This window comes from Lutjanus erythropterus, chromosome 20 (assembly GCF_056507025.1).
Source record: "Lutjanus erythropterus isolate fLutEry1 chromosome 20, fLutEry1.hap2, whole genome shotgun sequence".
NCBI classification, from domain to species: domain Eukaryota; kingdom Metazoa; phylum Chordata; class Actinopteri; order Lutjaniformes; family Lutjanidae; genus Lutjanus; species Lutjanus erythropterus.
The window spans coordinates 15,405,780-15,422,392 of NC_139336.1; the positions used below are offsets into that span (position 1 = coordinate 15,405,780).

The window sequence follows — 16,613 nt, forward strand, 5'->3', positions numbered from 1 at the left end:
AAAGTTCAGTAAGGAAGACTACTCTTTTGCATGCTTAGGCCAATAGTTCTTTTCTCATTCTTTCCGCCTATCAGTCCACTCATGCATGCTCACTCTTTGCTGTCACTGTCAAGGGCTGTCTTTTATCAGCTGTTCTCATCAGCTGGTCACATCTGTCCAATAATGCAGCAACACAACTTCATAATCAGCCTATCATCATTCTACAGTCTGTGAAAATATGATTTTTCTCTCTGCCTTTAGCTCCGCCATGCTCCTGTTACACACACCCTTCCACCTCACCATCCCCACCCAGTCTTTGCATATTCATCAGCCTCATCAGCTTCATCAGCCTCCCCACCAGAGTCCTGAGGATTTATCTTGCCACTGCTCTGGGCAGACGCCCTTTGACTACAAATCTCCCTACAGAGTCTAAGGAGCAAAGACTTTATTATCACACTTCATCTGTTATAATAAACTTTATTTTTATTTCATTCATTTGTATCTCCCGTTTGAAAGGATATTGTAACTGAGAATCCTGGGTTCATCGGACTGTATGAACTTGATAAGGAAACAACAGGATGATATAAATCCAAACATTTTCCCTTCCTCAAATTTAGCCTGAATTGTGGAACATATTTCAGCCACGTTCCCGACAAGCTGGCATTACAAGGTCGGTACCAATAGATGTCTTAGGTTATCCAGTTTCATATGATCTTCACTCTAACTTTAAAAGCCAGTGAAAACAGCTTATGAAAGATGGACAGATGTAACACTCACACACCCATACACACACATACACACAACCTAACACATGATCACCTCCAGGTTTCGCCTGGTGGGGATAATAAACATTGATTTAATTACAAAGATCAAGCAGGTAGATCACAAAAACAAGTCCAAAAAATGAGACCTCAGTTAAACCTCAGGAAAATATATCAGTTGTTTTCATATGTCTTAATTTTTCTGATTCCCTCTGTCAAAATGATAATTTGTTCTGATCACAGTGGAGAGGAAAATAACAAATGATGCTTCAATTAAGGGCAATTGTCATCTCTGATAAATACTTTTAAAGTGTTTTTTGAACATCACAATTTAACCAAACCAATCCATTATCTCATTTTCTTGCTGCTTGTCCAGCTGAGCATCACAGCGCACAGCAGCACCTGATGAGCCACCCTCCCAGGAGGTCTAAACCACTTCAACAGGCTCCCATTGAGTGTGGAGGTGCAGTAACTCAATGCCAGGATCTTCCTGGATCACTGAGTTTCTCACCCACAAGCAGACACGAGCCTCCCTGCAGAGAAACCTCATTTCGGCCACTTCTATCCTCGCTCTTTGTCTTTGTCAGTCACTACCCACAGTTCATGACCACAGGTGGGGGACAGAATGGATATCGACCTGCGAGCTGAACAACTCTTCACTGCTGTTTTTACCAAAGTCAGTCCATCTTTTTGTTTAACAATGTGAATGCTGGAAAGCTCCCAATTCTGTTGTTTGCCTGTTAATTTGATGAGCCATTCATGCAGGAGAAAAGCAGTTTTCTTCTGCTCTTATTCTATTTTCTTCTGAAAAGAGTTGTTTCTGTATATGTGTTGTCTGTGGATGTGACATTTTGTGCTTCTCTCACCCTAAATATAAATATGATGACACTTTGTTTGAAAGAGCATAAGACCGCCATTACACTATCATAACCATGTCATGGCACCTGTCATGAACACGAAGGAATCTTTATGAATGTATGACTGTTGTCATTAAGTGTTCAGTATTTAATCATTTTAATGCAAAGTTGACACTGTTGAAGATGCCTATGACAACTTGACATTATCAAACTATATGTTTAAATCGGAGTGTTATTAAGACTTTTTCAAAACTGACTGCATCCAGAAGACGTTAAAACTTGTTTTTAAAGTCAATTATGTTCTGAATCAAACTCAACTGTTTTTTTATTGTAGTTGATAATAAATGTAACTAGGAGTGAAAAATCTCACTTGCTTCTCATCTCTGTTGAGAGTTGCACAATATCGATGGACACTTTCCTGCATCTAGCATCATCATTAGTGACTGAGTTTGGCTGAACAGGAGATCCAAGCCGGACTGGGACTGAACACAGCCAGTCCACTGATGTGGTTTTCTGACTGGGTCAGCTAATTAGGCGGCTAGCTACATGGATAACTGAGCTAATTAGCTAACACCGGCTACAGATAACAGCAGACAGTGGTTAGCCTACTTAAGCAACAAGTAGACTAGCTAACTGCTATCTGTCAAGTAATCAGGTACTCACCTGAGTACCGTACTCTGTCAACAAACTAGCCTTTTAACATTCAATGACGTCTTTATGAGGTCCAAATGGTACCACTTTACTTCAGGTCAAGGAACATATTCATGACACAGTTATAATGGTTTCATGATGTTTCTTTAAGTTTGATAATGTCAAGTTGTCATGATAAAAACATCAACAGGTTATGTCGTCTTGATTAATGTAAAGTTGTCATAATTAAGACATTTAAACAATGTCGACTTTGCATTAAAATTGACATAACTGACAAAATGACACTTAATGACAACAGTCAAGAACATTCATTAAGACACCGTCATGTTCATAACAGGTGCCATGGTTATGACAGTGCAAATAAAGGGTTTTCACCACTATATTATATATATTTTCACTTTCTGATGTTGAGCTATTATGTTTCTTTTTACATAAATGCCAACTCACAAAATGCTAGCTATTCAATTTGATGAAGTATTTGTAATTCCGTGTGATGACATTTCGAAAATTGAATAATAATAAATGTGTTTACAAGTTGCCCGTACTCTTAACAGGTGGATATGACTGCCTTACAAACCAAACATACAGAGACACACACACACGCACACACAAATGTACATGGTTAATCCTGGCAGTCAGCCCAGATCATCGCTACCCCAAAGGGTTAACCTCTTGATTCATTTTCAATCAGGGCCACAGATTATCTGGCCTAACTCTGCTGGAGTGGACTCAATCTTGGGCCAACGAGTGAAGTGGAGCAGGGATTTCTCCCAGGAGGAATCAATCACTTTGCCAAGCTCCTCAGAGCTAGCCTTCACTTGGACTTAACCGCTGGACTCTGTCCCCTCAGCTTGTCCAATCTCATTCTGGATTGTGGCAGTAGGTCAGAAATACACAGACTGAAAATCACTGACCTGACTGGAGAAACTTCAGCGGCACGGTCAGTGAGCCAGGGTTTGGGGAATTTCAGGTGGAGAGGCTGTAAATCCTCCCAAATAGTCAAAACAACAGCAGATGTTAAGGGTCAGCGTCTCTCCACCAAATCTTATTCACATAATTTTAAAAAAAATGCAGCAGAGCTACATTCAGGTCACTAGGTCTTGTGTTTGTGCCTGTGGATGGTAAGTCTGATATTTGAGAAGAGCTGAGTGACAGCCACAGGTTTAACTACTGTATGTGCCCTGTGGATTAATACACATATCTTAACATTTCTCTCCATTTGCCTGCAGATTACTGCGGGGTCGGTATGTTGTTTGCAGCATGATATCACTAAATCATAGGATTAGAGAGAAATTTGTCTTGCATTTCAAACAAAACCATTAAGCTGAGTAAAGACTGGAAACCTCACTGCGATCGTGTTGCACTTTACTGATCTGAAGCATTCTGATAAAAACAATTTCACTCCACTCAGTGATGTGCATCAAAAGGCAGCAAGTCGAAACTTTAAAACAGATTGAACTGTGTGTTTCGGTGTGACAGGGCCGCTTTTATATTAAGTTCACTTTTACCCAAAGGAGCCAGGAAGATTTTAGTTATTTGTTTTCCTGCTCCATTAAATAGATGCATTATTTATGAGGTCGAATACCCAGAGAACCTTGTTGAAATGTTCGTGGGATGTTGAGATATGAAAACCGGTGAATCATTTGCCAATTATTTCCCTGTTTATGGAAGAGCGCTCTCCATAACTCCCCCACTAACTGAGAAGTTGGAGTAGACAGGATATAACATGTCAGTAATTTATGAAGCCAGTGAAACTGGCAGACAACACAAGTCATGTTGGCGCTCAAGCATTTTACTGAACGGCCTTGATGGCGAACCCCATCAGTATTCAAGCGCCTTAAGTAACCATTTAAATGCATGGAGCTTATCCCTCATGAAGATGCTCAAATATACTGTACATCACGATGATTCACTCGGTTTCAGTCTCTTTTTCTGCTTCACATGTTTCGGCGACAATTAAATTTTATGTGACTCCTCCTAAACTCTTGTCCTCTGCGAACTCAGCAATATAGCTGAATAATTATAATGTTTTCTGGGAATGACATTTTAAGCTAAAAAGCCTCCTGCTTTATTTAATTATTCAGGGCCAAAATGTGACGTTGGCATGATACTACAATATGTGATTATCCTGGTTCAGTGTCATATTAGTTTATTCCCTAGCAAAACGGCAGATACAGGCTACAGCACTGACATCTGTGGCTTACAGTCTAGCTAATTACTTATCAAAATCTGGCAACAACATCACACTATGCATGCAAATCAAACATGCAGAATTCATTTACACTGGGTATAACCTCTACAGAGTAATACATAAAAATCATGAATGTCAAGTTTATCCAAGTAGGACAGCACCATGTAGGCCTTCCATAGCCACATATTTGGAATATTTAAAATCCACCACCAGTTATGTTTTAAACATAAAATGCTCTGCATGAAGTAATAAATTGTGTCTGATATGTATTTTTGCAGAGTAAGTCCAAATACCATGCTAAAATGGCTTATAGCTTTACACCTTGCCTTCATTTAGTATTCAGGAATTCATGAATATACAAATAGTCCCTCCCCTCTCCACCCCCCAACCCCCAACCCTACCCTTAAGTAGCTGCACCTGGCTTCTCCTCTTTCTGGTCTTTTATGTTTATATATCTTGTAACACATGAAAAACACCACATGAACATGTTAACAAAGTCAAAAACCTGTTTTTCTCTGGAGAGGGTCTTAAAATAATAGTAATGCCTCTACATTAAAATGATTTGGTCTCACTTATGCAGTATTTCCTATACAATACACCTTTCTCACAGCAGACACACTGATAGGAAACAATAGGGTACAAACAGGTGTTACCAGTGTTATTAATTAAGGTCCCGTTTTGTGTAGCAGAGCCTTTTCAATGAGCCAGCATGCACAACAGCAGCACCCTCACTCTGTTTGAATGGAGCAGAACCTTAATTAGTCTCAGTGGTAATACCTGTGTTTACCCCACTACTTCATGTCAAAATGGCTGCTGTGAACAAGCTCTACAGCACAAGTCAATGGGATCCCCTCATCTGGCAAAATGTTGTGTTCCATAGTTCAACATTTTGGGAAAGATGCTTATTCACTTTCTTGCTGAGAGTTAGATGAGACAGATGCTGCTCTCATGACTGTTGGATAAATATGAAGCAGTAGGTTATCTTAGCTTAGCATAAACTGGAAATGCTAGAGACACGGGAAAACAACTAGTCTGACTTGGTATGAAGGCAACAGATCCATCTCTCAGCAAATCTAAAGCTTACAAATTCATGCACTACATTTTGTTTGCCTAATCCGTACAAAAACCAAAGCATGAAATTAGTTGTTTAATGGTTTTACAGGGAGTTAAGTGCCAGGCTATTTCTTGGGTGTTGTCATCACAGTGGAGCTCCAACTTCAGGAAGTCACTCCTCCAGGCCATGAAATAGTCTGGCTAAGGAATTAAGTCAGCAAGAAGGGGACTAAGTGTTTTTTCCCAAAATGTCAAACCATTCCTTTAAGAGTAGCCTGACAAAGAATAAGAGCAAGGTCTCTTACTTGAGAGTGAAGTTTTCCAGGGTAGATGTGCTAGCCAGGAAGACATAGAAAGTTGCGACGTCTGTGGTCTTCAGGGGTTTGGAGGAGGTCTGGATCACCACAGCTCCTCCTAGCCTCAGTCGAAGAAAGGTGGGATTCCCTGGTGGAGTTCTGAGCAGATTGACACTTCCTATTCTCCTCATTGGGGTCCCTGATCCCCCAGAGTCTCTTCCTCTTCCCACTCCTACACGCTGCAGACTGTCCTGTGGGGTACACTGGCCTGTCTGATCTCTCCGACTCTGAAAGTAGACCTCCACAACATTCCCTTGAAGCCCCTTAATTCCTTCGGTTCTTCCTGCTTCCCTGCTAGAGCTTCCTGATCGGCTGCCTGAGCTGAACCAGGCGGGTTCTGGCTTCAGCTGTGCCACACAGAATCCACCTGGAGATACCAGGCATGCCCCCCGGACTTCCCTCGTCTCCCAGAAGGCATAGGCCGTCACACAGTGGGCTCCGTCCTTTACCTTGGCTCCAGCGCTTTTCCTCCCATTAACCTCTCCAGACTCCGTCTTTTCTTGCCCAACAGTAATGCCACTATTTGTGGGCATGTGGAAGAGGATCTTGACAACAGGGGATGAGGAACGAACCTGGCGGACCAAAATGACTGGCAGGATCCTGGGGCCACTGAGGGCCTCATCTGGAGGAATTGGGGCATCTACAGTCAGGGGTCCGTATGAAGCATTGACAGCTGGCTGGAGCAGCCCAGCGCCTGGACCAGTGATGAGGAAAGTCTGAGTCTGAGCCTTCAGGCTGGAGTTCCCTGGACTGGACTCTTGACTGTCCTGCCTCAGAAACACATGGTTCACATTGAGGACCCGAAAGTCGACGGTGGGATAAACTGGTGTTGGAGTGGAAGATGTCCCAGTGTCTCCAGAAACCTTCTGACTTTCAGCAACTGGGAGGGGAGAATTTACAAAGAGAAATTAGTACAATCAAAGCTCTACCGTTGCTTGAACTCATTGTTTCAGTGTTAGGTTTCAAGGGTTGCCACTTACAAAATTAGACTGATATTTCATTTGAGAACATTTGACGATGATGGCAGGAAGGTGAAAGGAAGGGTTGCCAGCAGGCAGGAAGGGATGATAAAGGGATCATGGCTGGAGACAGAAAGTGAAAGGTCGAGGACAAGGCTGAGTTGGGTGCGAGTAGGGAGGGCAGGTTGGTCGTCTTGATGCAGCAAATATTAATTTCCCAATGCAGTTCCTCCACTGAAAATAGAGGAGAGCAGAGGAAAACACACAAGATGTTTGTGGTGGAGTAATTTAAGAGTTGAGACAAACAGAAGAGAGAGAGGTTAGGAATGTAAATAGGTTTGAACAGTTCAAGGTCTGGGCTTTGATAGCAACACTACATCCAAAAACTGCTAGGAAAATGTTTGATCAAATTTATGTGGTAACATGACTTAAGTATTTACTAAATCTTGCAGAGTAGTTCACAGAAAGCAACCTAGATTTCAAAGTCAGCAAAACCAATGAGCTGATTGTTGATTTTTGGGAGAAGGAGGCAAAGACCTACACTCCTGTCTAGATCAGTGGAGCTGAGGTGGAGCAGGTGAACAATTTTAGGTTCCTGGGAATCAACATCACACGGAACCTGTCATCACACATCTCTACCCTGGTAAAGAAAGCTCAGAGACGGCTGCAACTTAAGAAGGCAAAATTTTGATGCCGTGTTCTTGCTAACTTCTACAGAGAAGCAACAGAAAGCGTTGTGAGTGGAACATGCAGCCCAGAACTCAGTAAGTTTGCCACAAAACATTCCTGTACCTACTAGTGCTATACTAGTGCTTTTTTTGTTTGTTTGCTATTTTTTCCTCCACAATGCAAATGCTACTTTTTGTTAGTCTTTGTCATGTGTATGTTCAGAATATTGTGGTTTATGATTGTTATTTTTGTGCTGAATTATAGTTTGATCCATGAGTGAGGTGGCTGTTACATTTCCTGAGACCAGCTGTATTTTACCACCATCATTGTGTGTCTATCTCTAGCATTGTACATAACTGATAAATTAATGTTGCTGGAGGTTTCCTCTATCTGTATCACAATCATCACAATATTACGGTAAAACAAATGTCAGTCTATTCAGTTAGCATAAAATCAAACCGGTTTTGGTTTGCACCGGTGTAACCAAAAAACGAGCCTACAGCCTAACACAGGACTCTGTAGCAGGCAATGAAAACTGCACAGAATATTACTGGCATCCAGCTGGGTGAACATTAGTTATATTGGAGAGGTGCTTGCACAGGGCCCAAAGGATACTGAAAGACAATACCCACCTCTGCAACTGCTATAGCCTGTTCATTTTGCTGCTGTCTGGCAAGAGGTACATAAGTATCCACAGCCGTATCACCAGACTACAGAGCAGCTTCTTCCCTCAGACTGTGAGATTACTCCATTCATCCCCAGCATTCAACTGTGCAAATCTGTTTTATTTTTACTATTTTTTCAGCCATTTTACTGCATAGATTTTTTGATTTAACTTTTGTTTTTGTGAGTGGCAAAAAGGGAACTACAACTTATTCTCATTATTCAACTCGATGTTAGAAAATGATGAATCTACCATGCACTGTGACATTAAGACCATTCATTTTCTCCAGAACTGCTGTGTAACCAAGAACATAAAGTGATTTTTTAAATGGCACATTTTCTCACACCTCACGCTGCCTTTCAAGCAACTGCAAACCTTGCCTATTCCTGTCTCTAAAAGCTGCAGAGATTATTCATATGACCCTCAGCAAAACACTGTGAAAACTGACACAATGCTCCTCTGAAGTGATTCACTTCAAGATATTATGAAGCGCAGATTTAACAGTCTCATGTTGGCACTCATTGTAGACTACAGTTATGGTAAATCCGCAGGTTGCTAGTTAAATGTTCCGGAAATTACAACACATCTTCCTTCTAGTTACCGCTACCACTACCACTAAAACACAGGAAGTGTCTAATTCTTATATGGTAGGTGACAGGTATTCTTGTCCTTCAACAGAAATGTTATTTTTCCACTCTCCACTTACTGTGCTTTGATGCAACAAAAGGAATGGCAAATGTCTAAGTGGTAAAAAGCCTCTCTTGTAACTTTCCTGAGATGACTGTTTGTCCCAACAGGATGCTGTACATGACAGCCCCAACTTCCTCCTGCCAAAGACACTTGGTAATTTGCCATCCTCCGTGCTGAAGTGCTCCAAAATTAATGCGTGAATTTGACTTCCCCTATCACACAAAAATAACTTCTCTAAAGGCAAACATGAAGCAAAGCAGAGCCTCCTTTCCCTCTCAAAGGTCTGAGAAGTGATATATCATTCTTTTCTGATTTTCAAACCATATTTTTCATGAATACATCTATATGTAAATCAATTTCCTTTCTGAAGGCAAAGGAAAATCTATGAAAAAAAAATACAGATGTCGAGGTTGATATTAAAAATGTAGTATTCAGAAAAGTGCACAGGAAACTGTCTTATGGATTCCAGAGATCAGACTGATGCCGTGGGGAGTTTCATTAAAAAAAAAAAAGGCCAAAATATATTTTGGCAGGTACACATCATTTTTGTATGATTTCTGCAAAGGCAAGCTGAGGCAAACCAAAGTGAAATTAAACATAATGCAAAGGTGATTCAAGTGGATACCAGTGGAGTTTTTTTCTATTTGCTGCTGCAAATCTGTCTGCCTGGGGATATCAGAACAAACAATGAATTTGATTTGTTTAAATAAACTGACATTTTATGGTACACTTATCATCTCCACCAAGGAGACTCCCTTATTGCTGTTGCTGCTGAAATTGATGTATGAACAGACCTTTTAAAAGCCATGAATTCTATTATGTTCAGTGGACAGATAGGCCCGATTTCCACTTTTAGACAATTATTGTAGCAAATTTTATCCAGTAGGATAAATAAATCAACCTGAAAAAACAGTGTGTAGGATTTATCAGTATCTCACGGAGAGCTTGCTGATTGCAAACATGTCGCCTCACTCTCCTCTTTCAAGTTTGTAGGAAAACCTACAGTGCCTGTGAACCTTGCACAAAACTCAAAGGTCGTATAGTGCTTGGTTTGGCTGTTCTGGGATACTGTAGAAACATGGTGGTGCAACTTGGCAACCTCCACGGAAAAGGATCCTCTGTAGATATAAACAGGTCATTCTAAGGTAACAAAAACACAAAATTCTTATTTTCAGGTTACTATACACTAATATAAACATACTTATATATTATATATTCGGTTTCTTCCATATTCTGCCAATAAATCCCCATAAATCATATACACTGGTGATTCCAAAATTTAATGGGTTCTTCTTTGACCCATGCTACACCCTTCCACCAAGTTTTATTAAAATTGTGCCAACAGATTTTCTGTAATCCTGCTGACAAACAGACAAGCAAACAGAACTGAAAACATAACCTCCTTGGTGGAGGTAATAAAAAGTTTTATAAATGTTGGCTCTGGGTTTAAAGAGACAGATCAAACATATGTATTTTTTCCTCTGTAGTGCTATTTGTTCATCTAGATTGTTTTGGTGTGAGTTTTCTAGTTTTGGGGATATCTGCTGTTGAGATATCTGCCTTCTCCTCTATAATAGGACTAGATGTCACTCAGCTTGCGGTGCTCAAAGTACAAAGAGCAACATCACTTTCATGTCGGAACTATTTCCTTTCTATGCTAGATAGAAAATACCAGAGAAGGCAGACATCTCTCCAAATCTCTAAAATATCTTTATATTCTTTATTTGGACATATCTCCAAAATTTGGCAACTCACACCAAAACAATCTGAACGAAAAAAGGAAAAACATGTTTTTTGATTTTGGCATGTGGGAACTGTCCCTTTAAACTGGGGACTTATTCTTTGGTAGATGTTTCTTCTCTCTAGTTTACTTTATCATCTCTATTCTCCTCAAGCAAGTATGAGAGAGATGTCTGAATACTTTTGGTTTTCATCTAAAAATAGTCCATTTTTGACCGTTATAAAGAGCCCATGTAACAGGCCGGCCGGTACTGTGTCAAGGTTGTGAATTCGTCTTGTTAAAGCATATCCTCATACTAGCAAGATCCTATCACATAGCAGGTGTGCACCGCAGGTCAAAGCAATCAATGGAATGAAGAAAACACAAAGAGGAAAATAATCCTCAGTCTGGTTCAGAACAAGTCAGCAACATGTTCGACTTTAAACTGAGAGAGCGTAGTTCACACCGAGGTGAGGTAAGCACTGGTCTGTCAGACAGCGCTTCCAAAAGTTTGATAATTTGATAAAAACACTGTAATTAGATGCCAGTATTTTCAGTTGTAGCCTCCGATCTGAGGCTCAGAATTAGTCCATTGCTGCTGTTCATCACTGAAGATAGTTGTATTATTTATTGATCAAATATTAATTTGGTGAGTCCTGGTTGGTTCTAGTGCTCCAGCTAAATCTTATTTTATTTTATTTATTCATTCTATTGATTATATTCTCTGATCAGTTGTTTGGTCTAAAACATGTCAGAAAATGGTGAAAAATGTCAATCGGTGTCATGTAACAGAGGAGTAAAGAAACCAGAAAATATTCATATTTAAGAGGCTGGAATCAGCGAATTTTGACTTTCCTTCTTTAAAAAATGACTTAGACTGACTAATCAATTGTCAAAATAGTTGCCAATTTATTCATAATTGATTAATTGTTGCAGCTCTACTGGCTTCTAGGACTGCAACTAATTATTAATTTCCTTGTCAATTTATCTGCCAATTATTTTTTGGAGAAAATTCACTGCTTCCCAAAGGACAACATGATGTCCTCAAATGTCTTGTTTTGTCCACAACCTAAAGATATTCAGTTTAGTGTCACAGAGGAGCAAAGAAACTGAAAAAAACATTAACAGTTGAAATCAGACAATCTTAAAAATATACTCAAACTGATTAATTGCTCATCAGTATACTTGGTGATTACTTTAGTAATCGATTCATAATTGATTAATCAATTAATCATTCCAGCTCTACTGGCTGCTAAGGCTGCAACTAAAAATTATTTTCATTGCCAATTAATCTGTTGATTGCTTTCTCGATTTATCAATTAGTTGTTTGGTCTATAAAATGTCAGAAAATAGTTAAAAATGTCAGTGTTTCCCAAAAATTATGTCTTCAGATCTTTTGTTTTGTACACAACCCAAAGATTTTCATTTTACTGTCACAGAAGACTAAAGAAACAAGAAAATTTAATTTAAGAAGCTGGAGGTTTTAGGTTTTTTAGTCTTTAAAAATTTGCTCAAACCAATTATCAAACTAGTTGGTGATTCATTTAATAATTGATTCATAATCGTGTATTCCCCTCTTGGTTACATCAGAAGAAAAACAAACTATTTGAGGAATTTAAACTGCTATTATCAATGTTAGTTCAACCCCAGATGGGCTTGCTGACACAACAGGCAGCACATCTGTGAATGGACAGAAAGATAAGGCCTCCATGCATATTCATGGATCACAAGCAGAGAAGATATCAAAGGCAGAACTCTATCACTTAGACACGCATTGAGAACACAGCTGCACAGCTGAGTCCTGCACCAGCTAAAACTCAGCCGTCACACATACTATATACGATGATGAGAAATGCACAGGCAGATATCATGTGCAGATATAAACCCAGGCAATCTCAGAAAGTAGTCTTTCGCATGATATCGGTATCACAGAGAGACAGACAGCTTACTGCGACTTCATAGCTTCCAATGCAGGTTATCTTTAAACAACCAGAGAAACAGCTGTGCAACCTCAGCTTCGGGCCTCTTTAATCCCACAGATGAGGCTTCCCGATGCACACTGGAGAGCATGCTGTCACTTTCATTTAGACAGAGGGACAATGAAATGGACAGAGGGCATGGGCTAGCAACCCATAAACCCTTAAAAATATGAAAACACATTGCTATATATCCAGATATATCATGCAACATGGTTCTATAATCCCAAATGTGAACAGTTTCTATATTTTAAGGCTTCTCAAGCACCTCCTACTAATATACAGACACTGCATCATCTTTTGGTGATCCTACTTTAAAGTTTGTACTAAAAATAGATAAAGCAAATAGCAGCTTACTGTCCTATCTTGTGCATATCCCAGAATCATAACTTAAGAAGGGGCAATAAAGCAAATTCTATATATCCTCTGTGTGTGTGTGTGTGTGTGTGTGCGTGTGTGTGTGTGTGTGTTTTTAGATGATCAAAGCATATACAAGAGCATATACACTCATTTCATCTGCATTAATGCTCACTTGTAAACACAGCTGAAGCCTTTAAACTACTTCCAGCCCAGTTATTTTCATATATGTGAAGACTTGGGTCTGCTCCAACACAGAGTACAGAGAGTAGAGGAAACTTTATTGTGCCCTGGGGGAATATTTGTCTTGGGCACAGTGCTACAGTCAGTACCCTCACATAAATAAAACAAACATTTCAAAAAATCACAAAAACATGAGAAGCATTTGACACGATGCTAGACAGCTGCTTCACACGAAAACATCTTAAAGGGATAGTTTGGATTGGACTGCTTTACCTTTATATAAGGCAAATATCATTTTCTCAAAACTAATTCAACTCCATCCAATCAGTGATTTTACCTTGTAGAACAAGGGAGGTGCTGGTCTACTGCTGCCCTCATTGGTTAGTTTGTTGGTGTTTTTGTGTGACTTTGGTGAATCTGAATAAACCTTTTAAAAAAAACAAAGTCACACAATAACACAAAGAAACTAACAGATTGAGGTAGCAGTAAACAACTCCCATGTTAGGTGATGTAAAATTACTGATATTGCCAATAGAGTTTTGTTGGTTTGGAAAGAGAAATACTGGGCTCTTATTAAGGTTGTTTCCCTTCAGAAAACCAAGGTAAAGAGGAAAACTGTTCTAAATATAGTGTACCATTAAACTGATAGTTTTTTTTTTCTGGTAGGGCCCGTTTTAGGACACAGCAGTGCTTAGTTTCCTACACTTGTTCTCCTGCTTCTTCTCCAAACTGGGTACCTCATACAGCCCCAATTAAAAAAAATTCCAAATTATTCCTTTAAAACATAAAGGAGACATTTGACTTTGCATACATGAAGCCACTATTAATAAACGCGCTAAGTGCATTATTGTGCGTTAAGCCTGTTATTGCAGAGAAATGCACCTGAAGCGAGTCAGGTAAGTGAAATCTCACCTTTAACAGCTGTAAGAACAGCCACTGCGACAAACGGGAGAAGGTTGAGCATCATTTCAGCAAAGCTGCAGCTTCTGGTCATCCAGCTGTGGTGACTGTGTGCAGTCGGTTGAAAGAAAGCGCAGGAAACAAGATCATTACATTGTCTGGTGCCCCGGTTAACTTCCTTCCCCTGACTCCAGAGGGGGGAAAAAAATGTTGGTTTACTTTCTTATCCGCGCAAAACTTCGATGCATCTGGTCTTGAAAGTGTGTCCTCCTCCTTTTCCTCCAAAATGATGAGAGGGCTGTTCTCCGGTGGCACGGCTCTGGCAGGCAGGAGCGGCTATTCCCATGATAGAAATCAGTAAACATGTGCCGTCTGTCAGATTAACGAGAGCCACGTGGGTAATCGCCGGTAGGGGAAGAGCTGCGAGAAAATTAAATGCACATGAGGTCAAAGGGATCAGTGACGTCTCCACCAGTCATTTTAATGCTGATTTAACAAATTAAGGATATGATTCTGGGATAAAGAGGCCACGATTATTATTAATTTTATTACTTACTTGTCAAAAAGAATAAAAACAAAATAAATGCCATTATTTCTTCACTATTTATAAGTTTGTTACTATATTTAAAATTTCTCTTGCATGCAGAGGGCCTTTGTATTAATTTCGACAGAGGAAAAAAAAAAGTTTAGTGCAGGTTTCACCAGCTGTCAGCTGCAAATTCTTCTTTGTCCTTGGCATCACATGGGATCATACTGTGTAGGATGGAGCAGATGGATGCAGGCACTATATCTAAAGCCTTGTGGTGTCACAGCACACTATACATTTGGCAACGTGGTACAAAGGATCATGCAAATGCCACTCTTGTATGACTCCTGCTAAACTACACAATTTTCCATTGACAGTTTGAGACTTACTGTAAGCCTCAATTGTCAAGTGACACAAAGTCTTAGTTTAGAGTCAACAAATGATCAGAATGACATGGAAACTTCATGTTCACTTGACACAAACAATCATCCCTTGTAAAACTGACATATTTTTTATTGATCTTTTTAGTTCATTTTACTAACATTCATAAAGCCAATAAAGCCAGATTACTTCAAGACTAACCATGCATTGTGCATATTTAGGGAGGCTAGAATGAACTAAAAAAAATGTTGTAACCACTAAATGATTTTATGTTCAAATGATATGTAGTCACTGTCTTGTTATGACAAACTTTGTCCACTTAATAAAATAAAAACACATTATTCTAATAAAGTTTTAGTGTCTCTACCAACCTATTATTTTCATGTACACACAGCTGAGTGAATATTTGTCAAAGCCATGTTTATTTTCACACTGTAAAACTGAATGCCTAAAATTGATTAACTGTAATAAGTAGTAAGAATTTGCTTCTACTAACTTAAAATGCCAGTGCCAGTAGAATTATCTCTCTTTTTTGAGTTTATTAAACTCATAAATTAATATTTGATTTTGAACTTTTTGATTAATATATAAGCAATACTTAAAATGATAAATAAAGAGTTACTGTCACTTCACTTTCAGACCTTATAAACATGAGATAACTTGAGGTCTGTTGATGTACTGGACAGAGTTCAATCAAATCATTAAAATAAATGTTGCCAAGCAAGAAAAGTTCGCTTGCTTTAATCATTACAACTTGCCTTTTCAGAATTAGTTAGCTCAGTTAAAATTTTAAGACAACCCAGACACTAACTTTTAAAGGTAAAACAAATTGTTTATTTTTCCCGTTAAGATGTATCCACAAAGTATTTACATATTTCAGATGAGTGCGCTCAGAGTCAAATAAAGAATAGTAGAAATGCATGTAGAAATGCAGCAGGCCTTCAGGCCCCATTTAATTACTTAGCACTCTGGGTAATTATATTTTTTTCTCTTTTTATGCATATCATTTCATCTGCCTTGACCTAAAATTCCATACACTTATTATAATGAGGTACACTGAGCGTCAGTGTGAGTTCAAAGCCTGAACTAAAGCCTGAAATAGCGTGGTGTCTTGTTTCAGTGTGCCCTACAACCAGGGAGATGATAATATGAGCAGTTTTGTGTCTCAGAGTGAGCCAGGGGTGGGAGTGCAGTTTAAGTACTGTGGCATCCATCCACTCCAGTGACATCGGACTAACTGCTGACATCACATTTATGGTAAAGAACACCTAGTGGGTTTAATGAGCTTGGTCAGACTAGTCTTCACTTCTCCACTCTCTGACACTCCCCTAAATACCTGTTCTCTGAGACAAATGTGCTTTACTGGCAGAATATGTCTTCCAACTAAACCCACTGTGCCCAGTGCCTCAGTGCCTGTTTTATTACCAGGTGGCACCAGTGCTAAGGTGACAGCATTATACATGCAGGCATCACTGGCGAATAAACATTTTCTCTCTGACAGCAGAGGCTGATTAAAATAAATATGTGCCTTAGAGAGACATTTAGGGATCTCTAAATGCCAAATAAAACTTTGAAGAACTAATGGAGTCTCTATTATCTCGGGAGAGGAACTTGCTCTTACTGTCGGCGTCACTGTAGTGTTTACAGTGCAGGGTTATTCAACGCATCGCATTTTGAAGCCACTGAGCTTTAATTTGAGCCGTTCGTCTGTGTTTTTGGCTGGATGTGATTATTAATGCT

At 39.4% G+C, this 16,613-nt stretch overlaps 1 protein-coding gene across 1 annotated transcript in view; it reads right to left on the reverse strand.

The window, feature by feature from the left end:
• The window catches only part of LOC146308259 (transmembrane protein 132D), a 49,290-nt gene extending 34,990 nt beyond the window's left edge, over positions 1–14,300 (reverse strand). Inside the window, exons 1-2 of the mRNA XM_084746469.1 lie at positions 13,979–14,300; positions 5,798–6,728 (exon numbers count right to left, since the gene is read on the reverse strand). Of these exons, the coding sequence (XP_084602595.1) occupies positions 5,798–6,728; positions 13,979–14,060 (1,013 nt within the window). The 5' untranslated portion in view covers positions 14,061–14,300. The remainder of the gene's footprint in view (positions 1–5,797; positions 6,729–13,978) is intronic.
• Positions 14,301–16,613: the final 2,313 nt, after the last annotated feature.